The 24,028-nt window shown below is 43.4% G+C and overlaps 1 protein-coding gene across 11 annotated transcripts in view; it reads left to right on the forward strand.

The window, feature by feature from the left end:
* Positions 1 to 24,028, forward strand: part of MARCHF8 (membrane associated ring-CH-type finger 8) — a 99,496-nt gene that overhangs the window by 67,714 nt on the left and 7,754 nt on the right. For 9 of the 11 annotated variants that reach the window (XM_055720171.1, XM_055720173.1, XM_055720168.1 and 6 more), the window contains 4 exons: positions 10,804 to 10,854; positions 20,676 to 20,755; positions 21,060 to 21,905; positions 23,836 to 24,016. In XM_055720171.1, coding sequence (XP_055576146.1) covers positions 10,804 to 10,854; positions 20,676 to 20,755; positions 21,060 to 21,905; positions 23,836 to 24,016 — 1,158 coding nt within the window. The remainder of the gene's footprint in view (positions 1 to 10,803; positions 10,855 to 20,675; positions 20,756 to 21,059; positions 21,906 to 23,835; positions 24,017 to 24,028) is intronic. The other 2 variants (XM_055720177.1, XM_055720175.1) reach the window with 2 other exon arrangements.

The following is a 24,028-nucleotide window of genomic DNA, read 5'->3' on the forward strand; positions in this document are numbered from 1 at the left end:
CAAAAATGTAGAGAATCTAAATCTTCTGACTACTTGTCTTCCACCAAGAAGATTGTGTATACCAGTGATCAGTATCGGTAAACTGGATAGTGTCAGCTGTTAGAGATGGATTTAAGTGGTGTTAACTGACCTGCAGATAGATGCTGATTTCTTACCCTGCTCCTATATCAGGGACCCACTTAATGAGTGATACATAGGAAAGACTGATGGAGCACTTTAAAATTCTGCTTCTGTCCTTTACTTTCCCAGCATTTTCATTTTTCATCCATTGATATCTGTGATGTGTGGTGCTGTACTTCCCCTGCTCCCATTATATGGTTTGAAGGTAACCATAATCAGCAGGATTTTCTTCTGTGAGTAACAGGTCCTAAACATCCTCTGAGTGAGAGTGTGCCAGAGTGTTCGCTTGTGACTGAATGCAGTATTTCTCAGCACAGCCCTTGTTTGCTGGGAACCTGCACCCTCAGTTCCTTTAATGTTACTAAATGTGTTGACATTTCAAGTGCAGAACACCAAATGTAGAAGTGAAGTTAATGACTGTGGATTTTTATGCTAAAAAAGGAGTACATTTAGAATGTGTTAAACCCCCAGAGTTTAAGAGAAGAGGATTTTACAGCTTGCAGCACTGTGCAAATCATAAATTGCTTTGTCAGTGAGAAATGCTCGAGTCACTGTTGTTCACACAGGACTTTGAGCAGAGGTCATGGCCCTGAAAGACAGACCTGTGAAAGCAAGAGACACATGTTGGCTTCTTCAGGTCTGAATTTTGCAGAAAACCTTGAAATAACGTGATGGCAAAAAAATCTGCTGGCTGGGCAGCATGGTGGGAGGGGTAGTTAGCAAGCTGGGGTGTAGCCAGGTATTTCAAAGCACTGCCTTACCAGGTTCTTGCCGTACCATGGTACTCTGATAGTATAATGACTTTAAATGTTCATAGCATCACACAGCGCAGAACACTGACAGCACCAGTAGGTGCTCATGAATGGTATTTTACACACTGCCAGTCTTCTGCCTGGTCCCATGTAGCCTTCTTTGGACGCCCACAGGCTGGCTGCATCCCAAAGCACCAGGTGAGGCCCCATGTGAGACTAACTGTGCTTCCCTGACAAAATTATACAAAAAGCTCATGGTTATACTGGTTGGAGTGGCCAGCTACATCTAGAGGTTTTTGCCCTTGTCGCTGGTATCAGGGGTTGTATTTTGGAGGAAGAGAGGGTAGTTGGATGTGTGTGCTTATTTTTTATTAAAAAACTTAATGTACGTAAAGTGCGTGCATTCACATATGCATGTTCTTTAAATGACTTTTGGGGTAAATAGTCAGTAGTTACCTGAATTTCCTGCATAATTAGCCAGGAACTCTGAACGGTCACTTAATGTAATTTTTCATTAGCAGATTTATGCTTCAAAAGATTCTTGTTCTGCAGTTGAAATGCACTGCCCTTTGAATGAAGTACCTTTTCTCTTAGCTGTGAATTATCTTTCTTCAGAGAGTGGTTATTTCCGTAAGTAGTTTTGGTTTATGTGTTGTTTTTCTTTGATATTATTCTTTATCTGTTCTCTGAGCTTACAAACGGTTGTAAGAAATGTGAAGTGCTTAAAGGTCTTCAGAAATCACAGGTTAGATTTTTACAAGGATCTCATTCTAACCAGTGTTTGGCTAAGGAACTTTAGCGGGATCTGTAGAGCCCAGTTCATCATTTACCTAAATTTGTGTGACTGTTTAATGGTAAGTGAGTTGGAAATGCTGTGGGTTAGTATCTTGCAAACAGCACTGGTAAAAACAGGAAGATGAAATTTCAAGCAAAACCAAGCTGGTCTGTACTGAGTGGGTACTACTGAACAGGTCTGATACCTACAAGTGCTCTTTCAAGAGCTCTTTTGTCATGTGCTTTTGACCATATTGTGTTAAATTTTACCAAAAATACCCTGAATGCTCTCCCAGCATGATTTGGTGAGTCCTCTAATAGCTGCAGGGAATATTGTTTGCCCTTATGGGTCCACACAATCAGAGGTACGTTAGTAATCAATCTTTATATCTTAAGATGAAAAGGGAGGAGAAGAAGTTAAAATTCTTGAGCAAGGAGAAGCAACTTGAAGTTTCAAGTTTGCTTTGGGAAGTACCCAGTCTTCTAGTATTGTTCTGAATGTGTTTTTCGATTCAGGAGGCCTTTGTAATCTTGGCTAAGATGTGATTCTGTGATGCACTGTTTGATGGTATGAGCTGGAAATCAAGAGAGGCTTTGGTGGGCTTTCCTAGCTGAGCAGAGGCAGCGATCCAGGCACGTGTGTTACATCCAGTTTGCACACGATGTGCAAACTGCACAGCCGTCTGCCGTGCCACGTAGCACACAGCCTGCTCCTGCAGCGAATGACTGAGCCTGCAAAGTCCTGTAGACACTGAGACAGGGTGGCTCTTTGGAGAGTTCATCGAGGCTGCAGGCTTCCTGTGTCTGTTAGCAGCATGAGAAATTCCAAATTGCCAGTCACCTAGAGGGGGTTTTAATCTGCCTACGTTTAAAATAGTCAATTGCTTTGGCATATTGACATGTGTAGTGTACCATGAGAATTCCAGCAGCTGTATTAAATGGAATTACTTCACAGAAGATGGGGGGGGGGGGGGGGGGGAGGTTAATCTGTTTGTAATTGCTGGCTTCCTCTATGTTTGTATCTCTCTGCTGTTAAAAACGTGGAATTGTTTGAAGCGGCATTTTTGCTATCACACAGGTAAAGGTAAGCTTAATGCATACTGCTTCCATTATCAAAAAAGGTGTATATTTTCAGATCATGTCTTTTGTAGTTCATATAGCTTGTTCCCTGAGGGAAGGATTCATTTTTATGTGCAGTATCACGTAAAGGCACGCATCCATTTTAGGCAGGTTTTCTGGCAACAGCAAGATAAGAACATCCGTAAAACACTGGGTGCCAAACTTCGCAGTCTGTCTTCTTTGTTAGAAGGTGGGCACGTGGCATGTAAACATAATAAGTGTGCAAATGAATGTAGTTTTAGTGAAATGTACCAGACTTATGGTCTTGTGCAGAAATTAAGATTTGCTCTTCCAGGTGAGACACCTTCAGCTCAGCAATAGGCTTTTGTGTCATCTAGCTCAGCTAAAGGTGGGAGATGGAGATCAGATCTCTATTTTGAAATAGCAGCTGGAGATGCAGGTTATCCATAATCAGATGCACTTTGTGCAGCCTTTGGAAATAAAGCAAAGCAATGCAAAAACCAGAAATGTGGTATGTTGAAAAAGGTCTGGAGAACAAAGCCATGGAGAAAATGACCTTTTAGAAGAGAATGCTCTTCTCACCTTATCCAGTGTCTGGTTGGACTCAAGAATGGTTCCAAGCACTGTATCCCACGTACTCCAAAGACCAGATTGGCAAGGCTGAGCACCCAGCAGTACACAATGAGTAAGGACTTATACATAGGTGGACCACATCTGGAACATGTAGGGACCTGTGTGCCCGTCAGGTTTAGTATCAGGCACATCCATGCAATCGCTAAGAGCAGACTGGAGATGAAGCAGATAGTGCTTCTGACCACGCTGTGGTGCGGACGTAGGCAAAATATTCTTATTTTTCAACATTTCTGCTGTGTCTGCCTTGTTCTTTGAATTTCCTTTCATTTTTATTTCTTGTTTATGATCTGTTAGCCTCCTTGACTCCTCTCCACAAACCCCCAAGGGCACTGTTCCTTGAACTCTGACATTAAAGCCATTTGCTGTGTTGTCATTTCCTTTTCTTGGTCTTTCTTTTCTGTTAAAGCAGTATGATCTTGTGATTTTACTTCCGTTGCTGATGTTTTCAGGCACAGCTGTAAGTTCAGCACCTGGAATAAAACTTGTTAATTCTCCTGTTTTACTTCCAGCCTCAGTTTTTTGCCTTCAGGTTGTTTTTCCAATTTTGTCTCCCGCTATGTGAAATGGCTTGATGTGAATGTGAATGAGCAAGTTAGTAAGATGAGTAAATCCACAGTGAACTTGCTATAGTTTTTTCACTGTGATGAAAGATCTGAAATCTTACATTGAGTTTGTGCACTCATTTGTGGATTGCTGGTCCCAGACAATCAAGTGGGATCATCCAAGAACAGAAGACACTGGACTAGATGGACGGGGCAGATTGGATTCTTTTTTCAGTATTTATACTGGGTTTTCAGGAAGGCGAAAAAGGAAAAAAGGTGGTGTGATTTCCATCACCTTCCTTGGTTTCCAGCATCCAGGGATAAACCCCACACAAGAGCAGAGAGGCAAGGCATAGATGCCATTACTGTTCTTTGATTAGATGCCATTATTCTTCCATTCATTACTCTTCTAGCTGCATGCATAAATCATTGACAAACCTTGATGATATTTCGTCATATCTTATGAACAGAAATTTGAAATAAGCAAGGTTTAAGAAGTTTGCCAAAAACTGGCTTTATAAACTTAGCAAGTTTATTGCTCTTCCATGATGACCTGGTGACTGCCAAACAAATAAAAGCCATATTCAGTTGATAAACTATCATTTGCTACTGAAATAATTGTGTTGGATTCTGTCAGTCACAAGATCTAGTGCTGACAAAGCTTTTTTAATTTAACAATCCATTGTTTTTGACAGGTAAAGTAATTCAAAGCCTTCTCCTTTTTCTTTCCTCTCATTCTATCCATTTCAGACAGTTAAGTGCACGTGCCAGTGTTGTCGACAATAACAACAACCCCTCTCCCCAGACTAAAGCGTATGTTTCTTTTTAATTTCTGTTGTTCAGGTACAGGATTGCAGTCCAAGATTTACAGAAATTCTGGGAAGAGTTTCTTAGGAAATCTGCCATAGTTATGAAACCTGAAACAAAACCTGGGTGTGCACGGCTGCGTGTTTGTAGAACAACTGTGCATTCATGCTGCGGTCATGGGACTTGGTGGAAGAACTGCTTCACTCCTGACGCTGTTTTGCCATGCAAGGGTCATTCAGCTACTCAGTACTGCAGCACCTCACCATTTCAAGCAGTGCCATTCTTTGTCCCATTCTATAATTCTCATAAGATCTAAGAATGGGAATTGCTGTATGAATGGGAGCAATTACTACTTACTCATTCTCTTCTGCAAAGTTTTTTTTAATTAAGGAAAGCAACTATTTACCCAGAAGACTTTGTTGGCCTGTGCCACTCATTGATAACAGTAAATTTTTCACCAGATACCGACTTTGTGCTTAATCTGTCCTTGTAAAATGCCATTGTAGTGCACAAAATGAGGTTAAAATGGCTTTCAGATTCCACGTAGAAAACCACAAATAGGCAGAGCCCTAGCCAGTTTGTCCTGGTTGGTTTAACCATGTCTGTTGGGCTGAGACATCAGTTCTTGCCTTGCAGGGGTGTGTGGCTGGGGCACTGCAGTAACAACATCACCAAAACAAAGGGCTCTGCTCTTCATCACTGAGATTTTAGTTGGAGAACTTTTGTCATTAGATGAGGATCTTAACCCATTTTATGTAATGTTACATAAAAATTGTATTGGAAAATGGGGAATATAGTGCCCTGTCAGGTTGCTGGTGTGTCAGAGAATTAAGGCTTCAGGAAGCAGGCATGTGCTATGTTCACACGTAGCTGGCAGTGGCTTGATGAGGACCCTCCTCTAGTGACCTTTGTCCACCTTTCCCAGGGGGAAAGGGAATGCAAATCACCTTGCAAAACCACCGAGGTGTGGCTTGCAGCTTCTTCTCCAGTTCTATAAGCAAGAGATGAAGATGTGTTTAGTATTGGCCGTACTTAGGACTGAATGTAGGTACGGTTGTCAGAAGAAGGCTACACAAGCTATGAGACTGCTTCCTCTGTTATCTTCTATTTACTTGCCTTAATGACTGAAAACTAAAATGTTGGAAACACAAAATCCAAACCATTTTACTGTGATATTTTTCCCCTTCCATCCTGGCAAGGACATCCAAGTTGTATTTCTTTATAGTGCCCGCTTGCTGAGGCTGCGTGCAGTCTACCACCGAGTTTGGAGGAAGGTCACCGTGGGTACACTGGTGTGCTGTGAGTGCACAAGAGCAGCTCTGGCTGCCTGAATTGTCATCGGTGAGTGGGGACCCTCCTTCTGGCCCAGGTGATAGTAACCAGTGTTTTGGGGTGCACAAAACTGGTGAGTTTGGCTGTGTAAGTTACATAGTTGTCGTGCTTAGTGGAAAATGGATGTGTTGTGGTAGGGAAGCAAGGGTAAAATAACTTGAATTGCTGAATATGGGAGACCGAGCTAAAAGGGAAGGTGGGATAAAGGTGTCAGCTTCTAGATTGCTGGACTGAGGAGGGAGAGGTGTTGTGCAAGAGTAACCAAGGAATGGTGGCAGAAGGGAAAATGAGCCAGCACGGTGGAGATGGCAAGATGAAGAGCCCTGCAGGAAGGCAGATGTAAGCTCACAGTTGGGAGCAAATTCAAGTGAAGGTAGAAAAAGAGAGAAAAGTTGGGAGGGGGATTCAGGCAATTGCGAGCAAGTGCATCCAGAGTTTAGAGAAACGTGTCACTGTAGGAATGGGTAGCAGTTTTTCTGGTTTTCAGTTATTTCCTTGCTTTTGCCTTCCTCTTTGTTTTCCTAGAGCCAGTCTCTGATGGGGACCTCAGAGCAGCAGCTGGCAGTGAGTGGCTCAGGAGAAGTTGCACTTGTAATTTTTTCCTATCTAGATGGGGGTATTTTAAGTGCCTGCCAGGTGGTTCTGGTTGAGTAGGATGATTTTGAAAGGCAGGGTTCCCATCATCCCATCCAGAAAGACTGATCTGCTAAAGTAGAGTGACGCTTGCTTTAGCTGGTGATAATTGTATGGTCGGTGCTGGCAGATGTTGCATTTGTCTTGACCTTTCATTCAAGTGCAGAGATTAATGCTTTTGCAAAAGGGAAGGAGAGCTTGTTTGGAGCCGTAATTACCAGACTAGAATGTCTTATTGTGCAATGGGAACATACGAGTAAAAAGCCTCTGAAGATTATTTGTTGGGCAGTGATAGTACCATAATAGAAGCTTGGCCTTGCCATTCCTGTGTCAGTGTTAATTTGTGAATAATTGGTAAACGATCCCAGGATGAGTGTACCAGTGGTGATGGATATAGTGTGAAAAGGAAGCTTTTGTTTGTTTGCCTTTAAAATAATTTTTATCTGTTTAATATTTCTGTTCCTCACTTCGTAGTTGTGCCTGCCATTAAAATATACGTATACGTATTCCAGGAGTTTATTCCAGGAACTCTTCCCATGGCTTTACAGCTCTTTTCTGTCTTAATGACTGGAAAACATGTGGCATCCTTAATGTATCACAGTATGGGAAACTGGCTCTATTTAATGGCTTCCACAGTGCTTTTTCCTGATAGATAGATATTTATTATTTTATTTGTAAAAGGGAATTAAACAGCACAGCTAGACTTCATGAACTGTATTACTTGCTTCTTGTTTCTGAGGTGTTTCTGTTGCTGGTTAATCATGTAAAAAAAAGTAATTTTCTTGGTCCTTTGCAGAAGTGGGCAAGAAAGTGCCGTATGTTCCTTCAGCAGGGGTGCTACCTGAGTGGTCATAGTGAACTGGAAATTGCTGTTTCACATTGAAACTTGGTTTTTATCTCTTTCCAGCCCAATACATTTTAAAGGCTATGTGTGTGTAAGCTGTGAGACTTGGAGCAGCTGTTTCAAAAAACATCCCTGATTAGTAGGCAGGGTAAGGTGGGGTCAGTTGGTGTCTGAGGACTGAAGTGATTTTATCTGGGTGGTGGGGCTGCTTGGTAGCAGACTGGAAAATATGTGTGTTATTTTCAAGTCTGTGTTGGATCTGGTACTGGCTGTTGGGTCAGTTGTCACTCCTTGAAAAATATGGCTGAGTTGGTGCTTTTCCTCCTTGTCAGTGTACATAGCTCTAGAGCACCGATTTTGGCCAGCCTGGGCTAAGGCTGTGGTGCATTTCCTGTTGACTTTATGGGTGTACCAGCTTTGTGTCGTAAAGAAACCGAGATGTGAAAGAGCGCTTAGGTGGCTAGGAGTCCTTTAGAAGTATCACCAATACCTAAACATCTGTGTGCGTGCACTCCGTAACCCTTAAGGGAGTATTTTTCAAGACAGCTTTTTTGTTTAAAAATGATTGCTCTTGCAATAATGAAACCAACTCTTTGCAGTCGTCCACTGACTGAAACCTCTCCTAGGTATGTTTCCAACAGTAGATCAATAAAGATAATAATGCGCATCTGGCTCTTTAGAGGCTCCTGGCATCCATCAGATAAGATCAGTTCTGGGAGCAGAGGCAGAAAGACTGGTTTCTGTAGCGCGGCTAAGAGGTTGTTTGCTCTGCATCATTTACACTGTTGTGCAAATATATGTCTTGTCCTCCAGCGGGTTTGTACTCACTGAATTTTAGCACATCTTTTTCAACACGGGTGCCCCTGTGAGTTCAGTCGTGCCCCCTTGCAGGCATCTTCAGCTGGACAGCAGTATTTAGGAAGCACTGAGTCAACATGAAGAAACCTCTGCTCTGTTTAATTTCATCTTCAGGAATTTCACCAAGAGAAGTCCTTGACACCTACAGCTGGATTTGAGACTGTCACCTCTGTGGAGCTCTGTGTGTTGCTCCAGGCATACTTCTTGGCCACAGGTCACGCTCCTCACTATTGTTTTCCCTTGTCCCACTTGTCCCACATAGCCTTGCTCTGTGTGCCTCCCACACGTCCCTGGAAGGCCAAGCATGCACAGCCTGCTTCTCCCCACACCTCACACACAGGCAATGACAAGTCCCTTGTGCTTGCCGGCTTATGTTGGTCTCTTTTCATCATAGCTTAAGAACATGTCCCTGCTCCTTTTTTTCTTCCTCCCATCTCTGCGGCTTCAGTGAACTTTTTTTTGTTGTTGCTATAGTTACGCTGCCTTTGATGAAATCAGCTAGGTCCTTCCCTAAAGGCTAGAGTCCATCCTTAGCCATACTGGCTCCGGCAGTAGTCCTGTCCAATGTTAGTGTACGCATTCTGGGGGGTCTCTACGTGTTTGTTTCTGTTCCAGCAATACTGTTATCTGTTACAAAAGCTCACAGTGATCCTGAAAACCAAACTCAGTCTTGCAGTACACAAGTGTGGCATTCAAGTCAGTGGTAATTCGGGCCACAACTAACTCCAGACCTTAAACTAATCCTTCCTGGGTTTTAGTTTGGCTGTCAGTCCAAACTGGTGGAGGTTTCCCTGGTCACTTCTCTGTTCTTCTGAAACATTATTTTACTGTCTTCTGGGTACTCAAACTGCTATATACAGAGGATTTCAGAACACTGAATTTGCTTCCTCACATTCTTAAGGGAGGAAGAGCAGTTCCTATCTGCCATCTGAGGCAGTGCCCAGGACTGTGTTGAGGGGCAACCGGTGTTGTAAGGAAGAGAGAGCCTGCTTTTGTAAGCATATGCTGAAATTTTTTGCCTTGCCTTCTCTTTTCTCAACACAAAGCTTTGAAGTCGCTCTGGGGATGTGCTGTAGGAAGAAGTGTCCAGGAGTGCAGGGATCTCCCAAGTGTGGGTGTAGCATCTGGGTGCCTGGCCGGTTGGGCTGATGTGATACGGGCTTTAGTCATTGAAGGTGGCTTGAATTGTAACAAACGATAGGCAGGTGGTCTGCAGCAATGGTGCTATGTCCGAACTGATCTAGGAATAACAGCGGTTGACTCTTTTGGGCGGTGGGGAGCGGGTTCTGTCCCCATTTGTTGTATATGCAGGACTTTGCATCTCAAGCTCTGTCTGATCGGTCAGCACCAATGAGAACTGGAAGAGGGTGCTGTCAGAGTGTCTCTGCTAGGTTAAATTATTTTCAAGAACAAAGGTGAAAGAGTTTGGTTCCTAAAATCCTAGTTGAGAAGATGTGCTTCTAGAAACTCCTACCCAGCATAGAGCCCACAGGAGATAGTAATAAATTTACCCTTTTTTCAGAGGGTTTAAATCTCAAACCAGTTTGTGTCCCAGCTTCACAGATTTGGAGGAACATCGATACTGATTTGTAACCACATGTTATTTATGACTTGCCCTGTTCGTAATATTTGTTTATAAAAAAAATATTTCTTGTTGGATTTTACTCAGAAAAGTTTTTGCAGAGCGATTTCTAGGCTCTTCCCAGTGGAGCAACTGTGTCCGGTTACACATAGGGTAAACACATTCAGAAACCAGGAACCCTTAAAGGATAAAATACCTTGGTGAAACCTACAGTTTATTTTGGTAGAAGGTAAGATTGTCATGCTTATCAGTCAGAGTCTGCACACTGAAAAGTGACAGGTACAGTCATCACTGGTTTCATTTTTGAGAATTGTACTTTCTGCATTTTCATCTTGTATGATATTTCCAGTTTAATTCAGAGTTCTGTGGGAAGTGGGAAGTTCCTCAGTAATTCTGCTTTCTCTCCTGAAATGACATGCATGTGGTTATTCACGCTTTTTTCCAGATATCACTGCAATACTTTTTTCTTTAAGGAAGAGCTTTCAGTTTTAGTGTTGGATGTTTGCCTTTAGGTGTAGATGAAGCAGCACCAAGAAATACCCTTTTCTAAATAGATGGTATCTGGGAAAAGGGCTTTGCAGTATTCATGGAGAGAAGACAGCACTGTTCCGCTATTTCTCAGTTTGTATTTGTCTTGCCTATGTGATTTTCTGTAAGGTATTATCTTGTTAAGCAAATAAAGCAATTTAGTGATGATTGTAAATCAGGCTGATGTCAATAGAAGCAGCATCCTTAAAAGCCACAGGTGTAAGACTTTCTCCATGGAGTCTGGTTTCTAATACCAGCTTTAAAATATCCTCATAACTGTGATTTGTTGCTGCAATGATGTTATTCTTCCTCTTTCAGAATGAGAAGGCTTTGGGGCATTCCGTGAGCCGCTCTAGCAACATCTCAAAGGTATGTTCCTCGATATAACTCAGTCTTTGATAAACTTGAGGATACTGGGTTTCCTTTCCTTTCAAATCTGGGGTGATATATGTGACAATATAACCAGTAGAAAATGCTGCTTGTCTGTCATTGATAGTCACGCCAGAAACATTACAGCTCTCTGGTGTTTTGCAGACTGGCTTTACAGGTCAAATGAAGTGGAAGCTACTGTAGGTTTTCTCTTTCACACTGTCAGCCTCCTTCGCCTGGTAGGAGCAAGATAGATGACAGATGCCTGAGAACTTACCTTGGGGGGAAAATTAGCTCCAAAACCATCACTCAAGTATGCTCTTTTATACCATAAGCTATCTGATTGAATATTCTCTGTAAGATACGTATAGCCATGCATCCTCTAATATATATTCACTATGTGGTTAAACATTATTTTATTGTCACTTCAGCACTGAATTATTGTTAGTGCCATGATATGCATTGTTGTCAGGGCATGACTATGGCAGTATTTTAAAATGTTTGCTATTACAACCCTTGATCTGTAAGGGAGGCATGATGCTCTACCCGTTCTAGTCACACTTCAGTATAGCCAATGGACATGTCAAAAGCACAATTGCTTTGTTACGCTGTTAGGGGAAAAAGTCCAAGATAACTTACTACAATACATACCCTGCTTCTACTTCTGCATTACAAATGAAGAAGATTTTTAATTAGCCAGAAGCCTGACACCTTTTTGCTTACATAGGTACAGTAGCTTAAAGCCTTCATGCAAGGCAGGCTGTGCTGGTTGACCAGTATTTTTCATGGGGTGCATAAGCCTCAGTCCTTTGTTGCCACAGTTGATGTTGCTGGTAATAGTGACTTCTAATGAGAGACTTAGTCAGTATGGCTGTGACGAGCTTGAGTCCCTTTTATCTGTTCTGGGTACTTGAGGATATAGGAAGCTATTCATGCCAATCTCCAGCAGAGGAAACAGTGGCTGCACTTAATTTATGGTTTATACAGGCACAGACAGCTTTCACTTTAGAGCAGAAAGACAAGATTACTGTGTGTCTTAAATCATGAGCAGGGCAACTGTCAGTGCACAAGGAATTGACCAAGCTGAAAGTGGTGTTGTCACGGAGTGATGTGGGATTATGTTTTACATTCAGAAAATGTGCATTTACAGAAAGGGTTTTGAAAGAAATATTATGCGAGTATAACTTCTTATCTGTGCTTTTCTAAAATGGGACTGCACCTGTTCTTTCTTACCCTGGCTCTTCTCTTCTTAAGGATCCTTAACTGGATTTACAGGTGTTGAGCAGAGGTGGTAGTTTTATCATTCAGTTTCATCATACTTTTCCAAGAGTGCCTGAAGTTCAGCACAACAAGCCTTTCGGCAGCAGCAATTTGGTACCCCTATGAAGCTGCACGGTTCATTCTTAATTCATTGAGAACTGGTAGTGTGGCAATGCAGTGGAAAGAACCTTGCACGCTTGGCAAAGCTTTCCCTGGGAGTACTGGCAAGTGAGACATTCAATATTTGCATTCATCTTGAAACACTGAAACATTCAACATGGTTGCTGTGTGTTGCAAAATCTGAAGTTCTCAGGGGGAGTATAGTCAGCTTTGCCAGTTCAATGGGTGAGACTTGGTGGCAAGCATGAGCTTCCCAGAGGTGTTGGTGTTCTTACTGCTCCTCTGTTGCCTCTGGAGTAGGCACATGGAATGGATCAGACACACTCTGAAGACAGCTTCTAACAAGGGCAAGAGGTGGAATTCCCATCAGTCCTCTGATTTGCCTCATACATCCCAACGTTGCCTTGCACATCCAGGCAGTTCAGTGCTAGGCTGCAACTATTTATTTTGCACTGTACAGGGGGGGCTGGCTGTTGCAAGCGACCTGTAGGACAAAAGAGAAAAGATTATAGTAATGGGATGCTGTGTGGAAGCTTAAGTATGTGGAAAAAAATTCATTAGTTCTGAGGTTTAATAGGAAACTGTCTTTTATTTTTGTTCAGAATAGTATAACAACCTGGCCAATTAGGCAGACTGAATACATGTAGGGGAAAAAGTAAGGAAATGCTTGGCTGCCTGTTTAGCCTTTTCTAAAATCCACAGAGCTTGTTGATGCTACATCATTTTAAGAGGAGCTATTTAACCAAAATTGAGTTTAATCAATTATATGCTGCATTTCCAGGTATGTTGGGGAGGGGAGATGTGTACAAAAGAAATAATGATCACGCTTCCTGCAAATGACTGTTTCAGCTATTATTTTTCCACTGAAGTCTAGCTTACAGCATAGCATATATAGCAAATCTGCTGCACATGCTTGGCACTGACACTCGATTCAAAGCTTTTCTAGTGCTGATATGTCATTATGAACCTGCTGGGATTATTACTGTGTATCTTTCTGCTGCTCTCAGTTGCACAGTGGCATATAAGTAGAAAGGATTGAGTCAGAACTCAGCCTCTAGCCAAGAGGATGCTGTGTTACTTGGTGTGACCAAGGAAAGCAATGCCCTAGGGCTAAAAGTGATCAAGGAGGGAGGCAGACAGATGGTGCCACTGAAAATGAGATCAGCTGGTAGAGGTAGCAGGACCTCTCTGAACATAGACCCCAAGTGTTGTGGACAGGTGGAGCTGGGAGAAAAAGGGCAGTTCTCCAAGAGGCAGATGCTAAGAGAGGCTGAAGAGATGCCTAGTACGTGTGGCCAGACCAAGAAAAAACAATCGCCTAAATACTTGGCTAGGGATGGAAGCTGGAAGCCGAAGAAGGAGGAGTAGGGAATAAGATGTAGAGGGATCTTCACAGGGTGCCATTAAGTTTTGTGCAGTCTGTTGCACGGTAGGGGATGTGGCATTCCTTCAGGCCCTTCTTTGCTTTTTTGGTGTGTTTATTTCAAACGCTCCTTTTAAATCTGCTTCACATGAAATGTTTGAATTTCTGGACTATTTTCTATGGGTTTTTTTGAAATAAAAAAAAATAATGTTGAAGGCAGGTTGAATTGATTTAGTCATGGGACTTGGTCACGGCCCAAATCCCAACTTGCCCTGTTCAAGAGAAGTGATGCTGATTGAAACACCCCCAGCTGGCAGAGGGGTGGGTGTACAGCCCAGATCCACATCTCAGCTGTTTACCCTGACTAAGCCAGCATTTTTGCCAAGAAGTCACTGTTCGCTGCTAAGTGCCTTCATCATACAAGCCACACAGAGAAATAAATAAGCTTTATAGAAGCTTCACCCTCTAAATATAGATGAAATTGACACTAAACCACAGCTACTCACTGAGAACAGCTAAACCAGAATTTTCACAGTGGTGGTAATTCATGCCCTCTGCACTTAGATAAAGGAATTGTGCTTACAAGCAGATTAAACAAGGTCACTAACAAAGCTGGTCTGTAAACAGTTATCCTCAAATTAATGATACTGTTTATCTTTGAAATATCTGATATATCCTGGAACTGATGATGTGGTGTATGGAAATATCTTTAGGTCATCTGTGTGCTGTTCCTGTCATCTGATTGCTCTTGGAGGGCTGATTTTAGTGTAGTGGGGAAGCATTTTGTAGTCTTATTTTTGTGGTCCTCTAAGGGGTAAACTTTGAAAATGCTGATATTGAGATCACAGCAAAGAAATCAGAAGTGCACTCCTTAAAAAATGTAAATGCTTTGTCTTTTCTGAAGGCTTGTACAGTTTTATCTTGTGAGCAGAAGCACACTGTAAAGTATTAAATTATTCTTGGGCTGAATGGCAGCCAGTGCAGACACAAAGTGGTAGCCTAAGCTTGCTATGAAATTTGAAATCCATTTAGGGTGTTCATCGGCTTGGAACAGATTTAGAAAAGCATATGAATACACACGTCCACTGTTGCCTGAAGCTTTGATGGATTCAGTGAGCGTTCATCCGTAGAAAAGCAGTCCAGGTTTTTTAGTGGCAAAGCTTAGCTATCCTGTGGTTCATCAGAGGGCCGAGGCTTACTGTAAAGAGCTGCTGCTCAGAGGTTCTTTTTAGGTACGTGAGCCTGGGGGTAGGGAAAGAGAAATGGCTTAAAACAAAATAAAAATATTTCTGCTGAGCTATATGGGAAAAGGAAAAGACAGGAAAAAATGTGTAGTGTGAAGACTGAGGTACACTTTTCCCCACCCACAAGAGCAAGTTATCTCATGCTGGGGCATGGTGCGGTTGTGTCCGTAAGGAGTGCGATAGCCTCCCTGTGAAAGGGGAGTGTGCAGGAGTTCCCTTTCCTCTTGTTTCCTCAGTCCAGCCAAGATATTTTGAGGAAGATTTTAAAGTCAAAGAGCTACTACTTCTTTTTTTTTTATTTTTCTTCTCCCTGCAGAATCTATGCAGTTGTTACTGGGTTTAGTCAACATTAATCCTGTGCTACAGGCAGGTTGAATTATACTTGGGGAGATGGTGAAAGGATAGATAGCCTTCTTTCTCTACTGCCTTTGGCTCTGGTATCTCTAGAGAAAGTTCCTGCCAGAATCCTTCTTTAGATTTCTTCAGGAAGAATGAGGGGAAGCTGACTTCAGCTTCACTCATAGTTTCTAGACATAATTTTGATTTTAGTCATACATTGACAAAGTATGGAACAAAGTTCTTCCGGCAGTGGACTGCTGGTTCCTATTGAATTGTTGCCAAAATTGTATGGTGATGTTGATCATTCTGGAAATTTCAGATGCTTCTTTGCCATATCTTCTTTTTTTCTTTCCCAGTTTTTTTAACCACTCTCCGTTCAATAATGCATCTTACCCCAGCTAAAGACACTTGATTTTAATATGCACCAGAGGTCAAAATGGCACAAGTCTGGTAAGGAGAATTTAATGGAGAAGACTAGAAGTTACTGATGTTTGATCCTGTCGTGTTGGTATTTAGGAAAAGCTTTAAAAAACAGCCTGTCAGCAGGCTGCTGCCCTTCACAGCATCCAGCCCATCCATAGGTGGCCAGTTCTGGCTGTCTCGTGTCAATTAGCACACTTGGCACGGCTGGGTGGTCTCATTGAATGGCTTGCTGCCTGGGTGTGCTAGTTCAGCTGGAGGCCTGCTTTGGCATGCATGCAGTGAAACAGCAACATCTGTCCCACAGATGAGCTTTGGAGACTTTACAGCTGCAGTGCAGTTTAACAAGAGCTATCAGCCAGCGTGTACATGGGATACAGCACTTGCTGAAAGCATCAGAACACAAACCTGTTGCATCCTGGTGGATGGCTGGAGCCAAGAAATTGTGTGTGTTCTGCAGTGGCAGAAAGAAATGATGGATGTGTCTCTGGGGTTCAATGGAGACCTCCCTGCCTGCCTTCAGCCCAGGCTCAGGAATTCTCAGCACAGCAGGCAGAACTGAATTTTGCCACTGTGGGTGGGAGGAGCTGGGGCTGCCCCGTCAAAGGGAAGGGAAGGGAATGGGGCAGGGGTGGCACAGAGTCAGGTTCCCTGGGTCTCTTCCTGGATGCCTTTTCCCTATCTGAAGACTGGCCAGGTTAGCTATGTAGCACCTTGCAGCGGCACTTGGTGGCTTTTTTGGCAGGGCGCCCATCACTGTTGTTTTCTTTCCTAGGTCACTGTCTATACCTAGATCATTCCAAAGGAACAGTATGGGGTGGCTGGTCTTGTTTTCTGTGGTGTAAACTAAGGGAGGAGCAGAGCCTGGAGCTTTCGCTGCCTCAGAAGACGTACTGTGCAAGATAAGTGCCTGCCATGTCCATGTCTAGCATCAGCCTTGCTGCCTTCGTACACATTTAGTGTATGAGAGAGAGAAAAAAGCTCTTTGGCAATGAGTTCCTCTGAAACAGAGGGTGTGGTAACTGTCCCTCTGATACTGTCTTTCCTGTGTGCTGCTGCCACGTTTGTCGTTGTGGTGTGTTACAAATAGGTAATTGGAAAAGGCTGAGGTTTTTCACCAACAAATCACTGTTCGTGGAGTGGGGGCAGAATGAGAAGAACCAGCTATGGCAGCACATACACACACAGAGAGATGTAGAGCAACAGAGAGACATGTATGCACACACACACATAGATACGTGCATACATACGTACAAATATCTTCCTGATGGCAACCCTCCAGAGAGCTGTAGGCTTCCAGGGATTGCTACCTCCAGTGTCGCTGTGATTATCTAAACGCCAGTGCAGAAGGCTGCACTATGACCTCACTAAATTGCATTAGATGGGAATGTCAATATACACAATTAACTAACTATTGACCTTTAGTCCAGAGCTATTTTAGGCAACCAGTTGGGCTGTATGGGATAACTCACCAGCACATAGCTCCGAGGCTTGTCATTAGAGGTGATATTCCTCCATGCAAAGAGCATGAAAGTCCACAGGGATGCAGCAAGTGAATCTGGGGTTAAAAGGATCCAGTTCAGGCTGTCAAAGCATGGGCTGCCCATCACATAGTGAGCATGGCAGAAACCTCCTATGACAAGGAGTGCTTTGAAACCTACTCCTGCTGCCACCATCGTAAGTAGCCAGTTCAGCCAAAGGTGCTGCTGCTTGAGAGGCTGCTGCTGGTGCATTAAGGGTGGTGTGTGCCAGGAGCTGGAGTCGTGAAGGCTTTGACTGCGTATTTGTTTAGCCTTGTGTGGGAGTAACTTCAGAGCTCCAAGCTAGCTGAATCCACCTCTCTGTTGAATTTACCCATCCCATTGCCTCTTCTTTGCCCTGTTCTGGCCCAGGGCTGTTAGTTGTTTCCTCTTTTCTGTGGCACCTCTCTGCCTGATAGCTGCTGTAACTGAGTCAGGAAACACAGACAAGCTGTGTGGACTGGCCAGCGTCAGCTGCAGGCACCACTACTAAAACTGGCAGAACTTACTTCTTGGGCTCTTGGCTCAGCTTTTTTAGTGTGTTCTTCTCAGTGACCTGTGCCTCGTCATTAGAGGCTCGTTGCTCTGAACTGACTGATGTTCCCTCTGGCAGCTGAAGCTAGGGAAGTGACTAGCGTTAAACAAGCTCAGGAAAAGAAGTGGTTAGTTTTACCTCACCTTGCTGTTCTAATCGGATTCGCAGTGCAGCTGTGTGAATAGTTTCATGAGCAAAAAGAATGGGAGGAAGGGAGGATGGACTGAGAGACTAGGGGGTCATCAAGCATGGCTTTTTGGTGGCAGCCACAGCTTATGTTGGCTTAAACCAAGGGCGGGGAGTAACTTCCTCCCATGTTTTGTTGTTCCACTTTGTTGTGCATTTCCGAGTGTGTTAACTTCTGCTCATATTTTGGTTGTGTTTTCATGATGTATGAAGACGGAGCAAACACCCTCCTGTTGTGAAGCAGGAAGATGGGAGGAAAAGGAAACGTGCCTCAGATGTGGGGGTTTTGCAAGCTGTCCTGAACAGTGCTGGTATTTAGAAATGGCATAGTAAGCTTGAAATGCATATGAAATGCCATCATTTTTTGTTTGTCCCAGCCTTTTGATTTCCCAAGCGGCAAGACTTTGACACTGTCTTGGTGCCAGGCAATTGGGTCAGGAAACCAGTAACATGGTTTTGGAAGGGAAATTTTGAATCATTGAATCTAGTCATCTGCTATTAGACTGTCACATCATATGTCACATCACTGTCATTTTTTTGGAAAGCTTCATTGCTAAAGTGAAGGAGTAGAGAGATTGAATTCATTCTAAGCAGGTTAACTTCTGTGATTTGCTCATAACATAAAACCTGAGACAGATTTATTAACTGATCTGTGACTTCAGTTCAACAATATGTGCCTCTGTTTCCATGGCAGAATGCAACATGGTGTTTTACTTGTTCAATATTTTGTTTTGAGAAGATTGCTAAGTAAGACTTAAATAATGAATTATTTAAAAAGACATATTAATTTTCATTTGCATAATTATAGCAGCACATTACAGTGTCAGGCCTTTCACTAACTTGTCAGTGTTTAAAAAAAGTAATTACTGCACAAACTCTTTTTTTAAAAAAGGTAGGATTTGAAGTCAGAGATGTACCAGCTTTTAGGAGAGGTTAAGCATCAAATAGAGAGCAAATTTCCAAGTAATACCTGAATTCACCTCACTATATGATCACCATCCTGTATCATTCACGCATGCAACTGGTGTAAAATGCACAGAACCGTAGTTTCCAGAAGAAGGCAAATAAATGATCTTCCAAGTCTTTTATTTGTTTTGTCACAGTCATAACATAGTTCAGTTTGCTTTCTGGCACAAGGTTTATCTCTTGGGTTTTATACTGTACATGTGCCTAGCTGGGTAGGATGGGAAATAAGTTACAGTGTCTTGCTAAGGATGAAGGAGTGTGTTTGAGTCTTGCCCTTGGTGCTTGCAGACGGAGCTGTAAGGGGATACCTGTGTTTCCAGGCTCAGTGCACCTGAGGCATCCCAGCGTGAGGCCAGATACATTGCTCTCTCTAGTGCTGTTGGAAGATGATGGTTGTATCTGTATTTATGAAGTAGCACATGTATCCTACTGTATCCGTGAGAGTGTAATAGCCTGCAGTGGCCTTGTTTAAATATACCATAGGGGCTTTTAATAAGTATAGTTGGATGAGTCCTGAGACTGATAGAATGTGTGTGTGTTGCAGCGTGACCCGAGATCATCGAAGCAGTGATGACTGAGCTAGCTGTGGCATCCCAAGCTGAAGCACAGGGCTGGGCACAGCATGCTTCTGTGGCAGCACACCTTTGATGACCTGAGGTCTCTCCTAGTCTGGCTTTGTGCACTTGCCCAATCCAAGTCTGTGCTGGCTGTGCTGGTTTTTGTGCAGACCAGCATGGTGCTGACGCTTCTGTTGTTGTGCTGATTGCATTGCTTCTTCCTGGGTTTCAGACTTTGCAGATCAAAAGAGCTGTAAACCTTTGTTTGAATTTTGAAATGCAGTTGGTGTTTTGCGGCAGTGGCTGAGCAGCACAGCCTGTCCAGCAGCTGTGGAACATTGGAGAACCGGGTTTAAAGATTCTCTATTACGAGGTTATCAACGCAGGTCTCTTCCTCGCCAAAACCTCTAGGAAGAGTCAAGAGGTTTCTGTTAGTGACCCACAGAATATAGCAGCAGCAAAGGCCTATAATAATAATAACCCGTCGAGTCCCAACTTGAGATGCTGATTGTTCTTACCATATTGATTTTAGAGGTTTTTCTATTAAGTGTTAAATATGCCACAAGCTTAGCTTTTTTTTTGCCTTTTTTTTTTTTTTTTTTGAGTTAGTTCAGCTGAGTTCTGAATTCTTCAGTTACTCAATTTCTCTTTGTGCTTTTGCTGGATGAGCAACATGTGACTGCTGCTGCACCTCTCCTGCAGGTAGGTGGAAGACCCTGTCAGAGTAAGAGCAGATGAAGGGCCTCGCAAAGTACAAAGAGTACTTCAGGGAATGCTCTGGTTTGGCAGATGGTGCTCATGTGCATATGCTAGTATGGAAAATAGGTCCCCAAATAGTGTTTGAGTTACTGAATTACTGACAGTTCTGTCTTGTGGAAAAAAAAAAACCCGCCAAGCCTCTAATCTCTTGTCATCGTTATAAGAGGAAGGATTAGCTGTTATGTGGTAGCTAAATTGGGACCAGTCCATACACACACCTCCATCTAATTATTCTAATTACTGTAGCTTTGCTCATTTCCTGAGCTATTGTTCTGTGCAGTGTTTGACAGCTGGCAGGTTCCGCTCCAGAGATGGCTGCATTTGACCTTGGGGGAAAACGTTTCTGTTCTGATTCCTACTTTTCCAAGGAGTAAGCTTCTTTCTTAGCATGTGTCAGTAAAGCCACTTTCTTGCAACTAGCCCTTGAATATCGGATGTAGAGTGATAACTGACTGTATGCTGTGTTCAGTCCTGAAGGTGACTGCTGCGCATACCAAACTTTTCCGACTTGTGACTTGCTTTTTTTTGTTTGTTCTGACTTCTTCACTGCAGGCTGGAAGTCCAACCTCTATCTCTGCCCCTCACAGCTTCTCTCGGACTTCTGTTACGCCATCCAACCAGGACATCTGCAGGTAAAGTGTGTTGTTTGCGTGGCTGCAATGAGGTTTGTGCAAGGTTCAAGTTAAGGAAAAACAAAACCGAAAAAGCACGTGTATGGGGAATAAGCAATGTGGGGTTCCCCTATGAAGCATCCCATTTGTTTGACTCGACTGCTGTCTAACACTGCTTTGTTGAATCCCACTGACTGTTTGGCCCTGCTATGTTTGCCATTCCCACACTAGCAATAATTCTCATTTCTGCACTTTTAATTATCTGTGTTCTCTTTTGTAATTGTTTTTTACTTTCTGTGCTTTTATTCCACTGTTCTGCATGCAGTTCCAGTGCAGTGTTTTCTGAGTGTTGTCATCACAGTCCAGTGCAGTCTGCTGTTGTCTTGAAAAATCCTCACTGCCAGAGCCCTCTGACACAAGGGGTCACAGTGACAGTAATCTGTCAGGACACGTTACATGCAGCAAAGAAAAACTCCCGTGGGCAGGATCGGGGCCAGGCACTCAGGTCTTCTAAGAATGTAAAGCCCACCCGCACCCTGAAATTCTCCAAGTCCCTCAATGACGTGGACCAGAAGGCACAGAGCACCAGTGAGTGCTTTGACTATGTGGAGCGAACGCGCTCAGAAGGCAAATTGACCCCGACTCAAGAGCAGTGTGTAAGGATTAACAAATTTCATCTCAAAGAGAGGAAACCGCTGCACCTCAGACCTCTTTCTTTTAGCAATTCTAAGCACTCCTATATCCCTTCCCTTTCCAACTACTCGAGTGCGTCAGGAGGAGCAGAGGACCATAAAGCCGTACATATTCCCTTGCTGGAGGACAAAGTGGACCATGACACCTCAAGGAGCAAAAAACTGTTGCGTTACCTTTTTTCCTTCTCCCACACTTCCAGCACCAGCAGCCTGCATAAGTTCCACGAACTGGAGAGCTATTCCAGTCACTTCCAAGCTGAGAAATCCTCCAGCATGCTGGTGGAAAGCACAGACTTCTGCTCTGATGATATGGGAGATGATGACGTCTTTGAGGACAGCACCTCAGTGAAATTGAAATCAAAAGAGCAGCGGGCGCCGCTCTGCTCAGTTGAGAAGGACAGTGACCTTGACTGCCCCTCCCCTCTGTCAGAAAAATTCCCCCCTCTCTCCCCTGTGTCCACATCGGGGGATACATGCAGGTTGGTTTACCAGAGAACCACCTACCTTCAAGCCCTCCAATGTGCAGTGGTGATCCTTCTGCTTTCTCTTGCCTTTGTGCTGTTTCTATCTTCCCTTTCACCCTGTCACCTTGCTTTAATATGTGCAATTTGAAGCATGCAGCATTCTCTGCTGGCCTGCAGCCCTCTGATGCACTTACCAAGGCTACTAAGCAAAAGAATTTCCTTTGGAGTCAAATAAATTCTCCTGCAATTTGTTTCAGGTTTGGAGTTCTGAGATTGTATTTTTCTCTTATTAGTGTCCAAACTGGGAGTATCATGAGAGAATCAGCTACACATATTAAAGGTCAAGCTGAACACATCTTAGCTTTTAATGAGCACTGTGTTGTCCTGACAGCCACTGCTGGTTTGGTCAGAGGGTGGGGAGCCAGGAGGAGAACAGACTATTGAAAATTGCTTTTGAGGTCAGCTCAATATAGATCAAGATTTTTTTTTTTTCCTCAGAGTTTGTATCCCACCGCACTCTTTTTATTTATAAAGGGCTTTGTGGATGCCTTAGTTGAAAGGGAGGTCTGTGCCCTTTTAGTGGTGGGCCACTGTGATGTCTGTAGTGTGAAGTCCAAAAAAGATGGGTGTCCTTGTTTCAGCTATGGAGGAATAGTTGTGTGTGCACAGGTGGTGGGAACGGCCAGCTCTGGACTGTCTTTGTGGTGACTTGTCTGCAAGTCTGCCCCATCCCAGCTCCAAAATGTTGCTGAGGCGCAGGGGTCACCAAGTACAGGAGCAAATGTCCCATCTGTCTGCCTGTTCTACTACCCTAATCTTTCTCCTCCCTGACAGCACATTCTGAAGCTGGCTTTGTTAGTACTTGCCAATATTATTTGATTTTCCCCCTCATTACCAGCAAAATCTAGTTCTGTACTGGCTTGTCATCAACAAGATGCTGTTGTAATCCACCCACTCCTTCATTTCCACTTGCCAGCTACCAGCAAGGTCGCAAGAGGCAAGATGCTACACATCAGTAAGAGATTTCAGTAACAGACAGGGATGTCAGCATGCCAGGATGTACTTCACATATGCTTAGTAACTTACATTAATTCCCTGAGCTCCTTACCATCCCGCTTTCAATTCGTGACCTCTTCCACATGGTAAGGACTTAGTGATGTTTGGTGCAATGCAAAGGTTGTGTATAAATTGAAGCTGGAAATCAAAATGTCAGCACCTGGTAGTAACGCTATATCGGGTGTCCTTGCTGGCTGCACAGCTAGACTGTGAGGGAAGTGGGGGATTTTGCAGAGCTGATGCTTCCTTAGCAGCTCTTGCAAAGTTAGAATTGGAGAGCAAAACTATTAGTCCATTCAGAGTGTGTTCTGGGGAGATTCAGTGCTGTAGCTTTGCGGTGTTGATCTGTCTCCTAGCAATTGGCGCTAGAAATAATGACTTCTCTTGTGTAAAATCCAGGCTGTCTAAATTAACTCTTTGTGATACTGGAGTGGGCCGTTAGCCCATTGGTTTGGGCATTTTGTTTTATCTTCTGTTTCAGATTGTAATCTATGAGTAGCTGTACCTCTCTGTGCCTATTTTGTCTTGGGAGGTGCTGCCTGATCTGTTTAAATGCTATTTTCAGTTAAGTACTGTTGTTCTAGATGAAGTGTTGTCATTTCTTACCCTGTTTCTTTTGAATACTGCATTTCTGTCAGGCTCTGTGTGTCTGCCTCTTGTTAGAAAGCAGCTGTCTAGTTAGTAGTGTCTGCTCAATTACTTTGTGCCTGTGTATGTGCTTGTGCAGCAGTGGAGTTCATTAGTTTTAGCTCCTTTATGGAACATATTCCTTTGATACGTATCTCGAGATCTTCAATGGACAGCCATGTGTGATCACAGGTATTACATGCCTCTTCCCCATGCTTTCTGCTTCCTCTTCTCCTAATGAGTAGCTTTGCTTCTGATTCAGGATATGTCACTGTGAAGGAGACGATGAGAGCCCTTTGATTACCCCCTGTCACTGCACGGGAAGTCTTCATTTTGTGCACCAAGCCTGCCTGCAGCAATGGATCAAGAGCTCGGATACGAGATGCTGTGAACTGTGCAAGTATGAGTTCATCATGGAGACGAAACTGAAGCCTTTGAGAAAGGTAGGCACAAGA

The sequence above is a fragment of the Falco cherrug genome, chromosome 9 (assembly GCF_023634085.1).
Source record: "Falco cherrug isolate bFalChe1 chromosome 9, bFalChe1.pri, whole genome shotgun sequence".
NCBI classification, from domain to species: Eukaryota; Metazoa; Chordata; class Aves; order Falconiformes; family Falconidae; genus Falco; species Falco cherrug.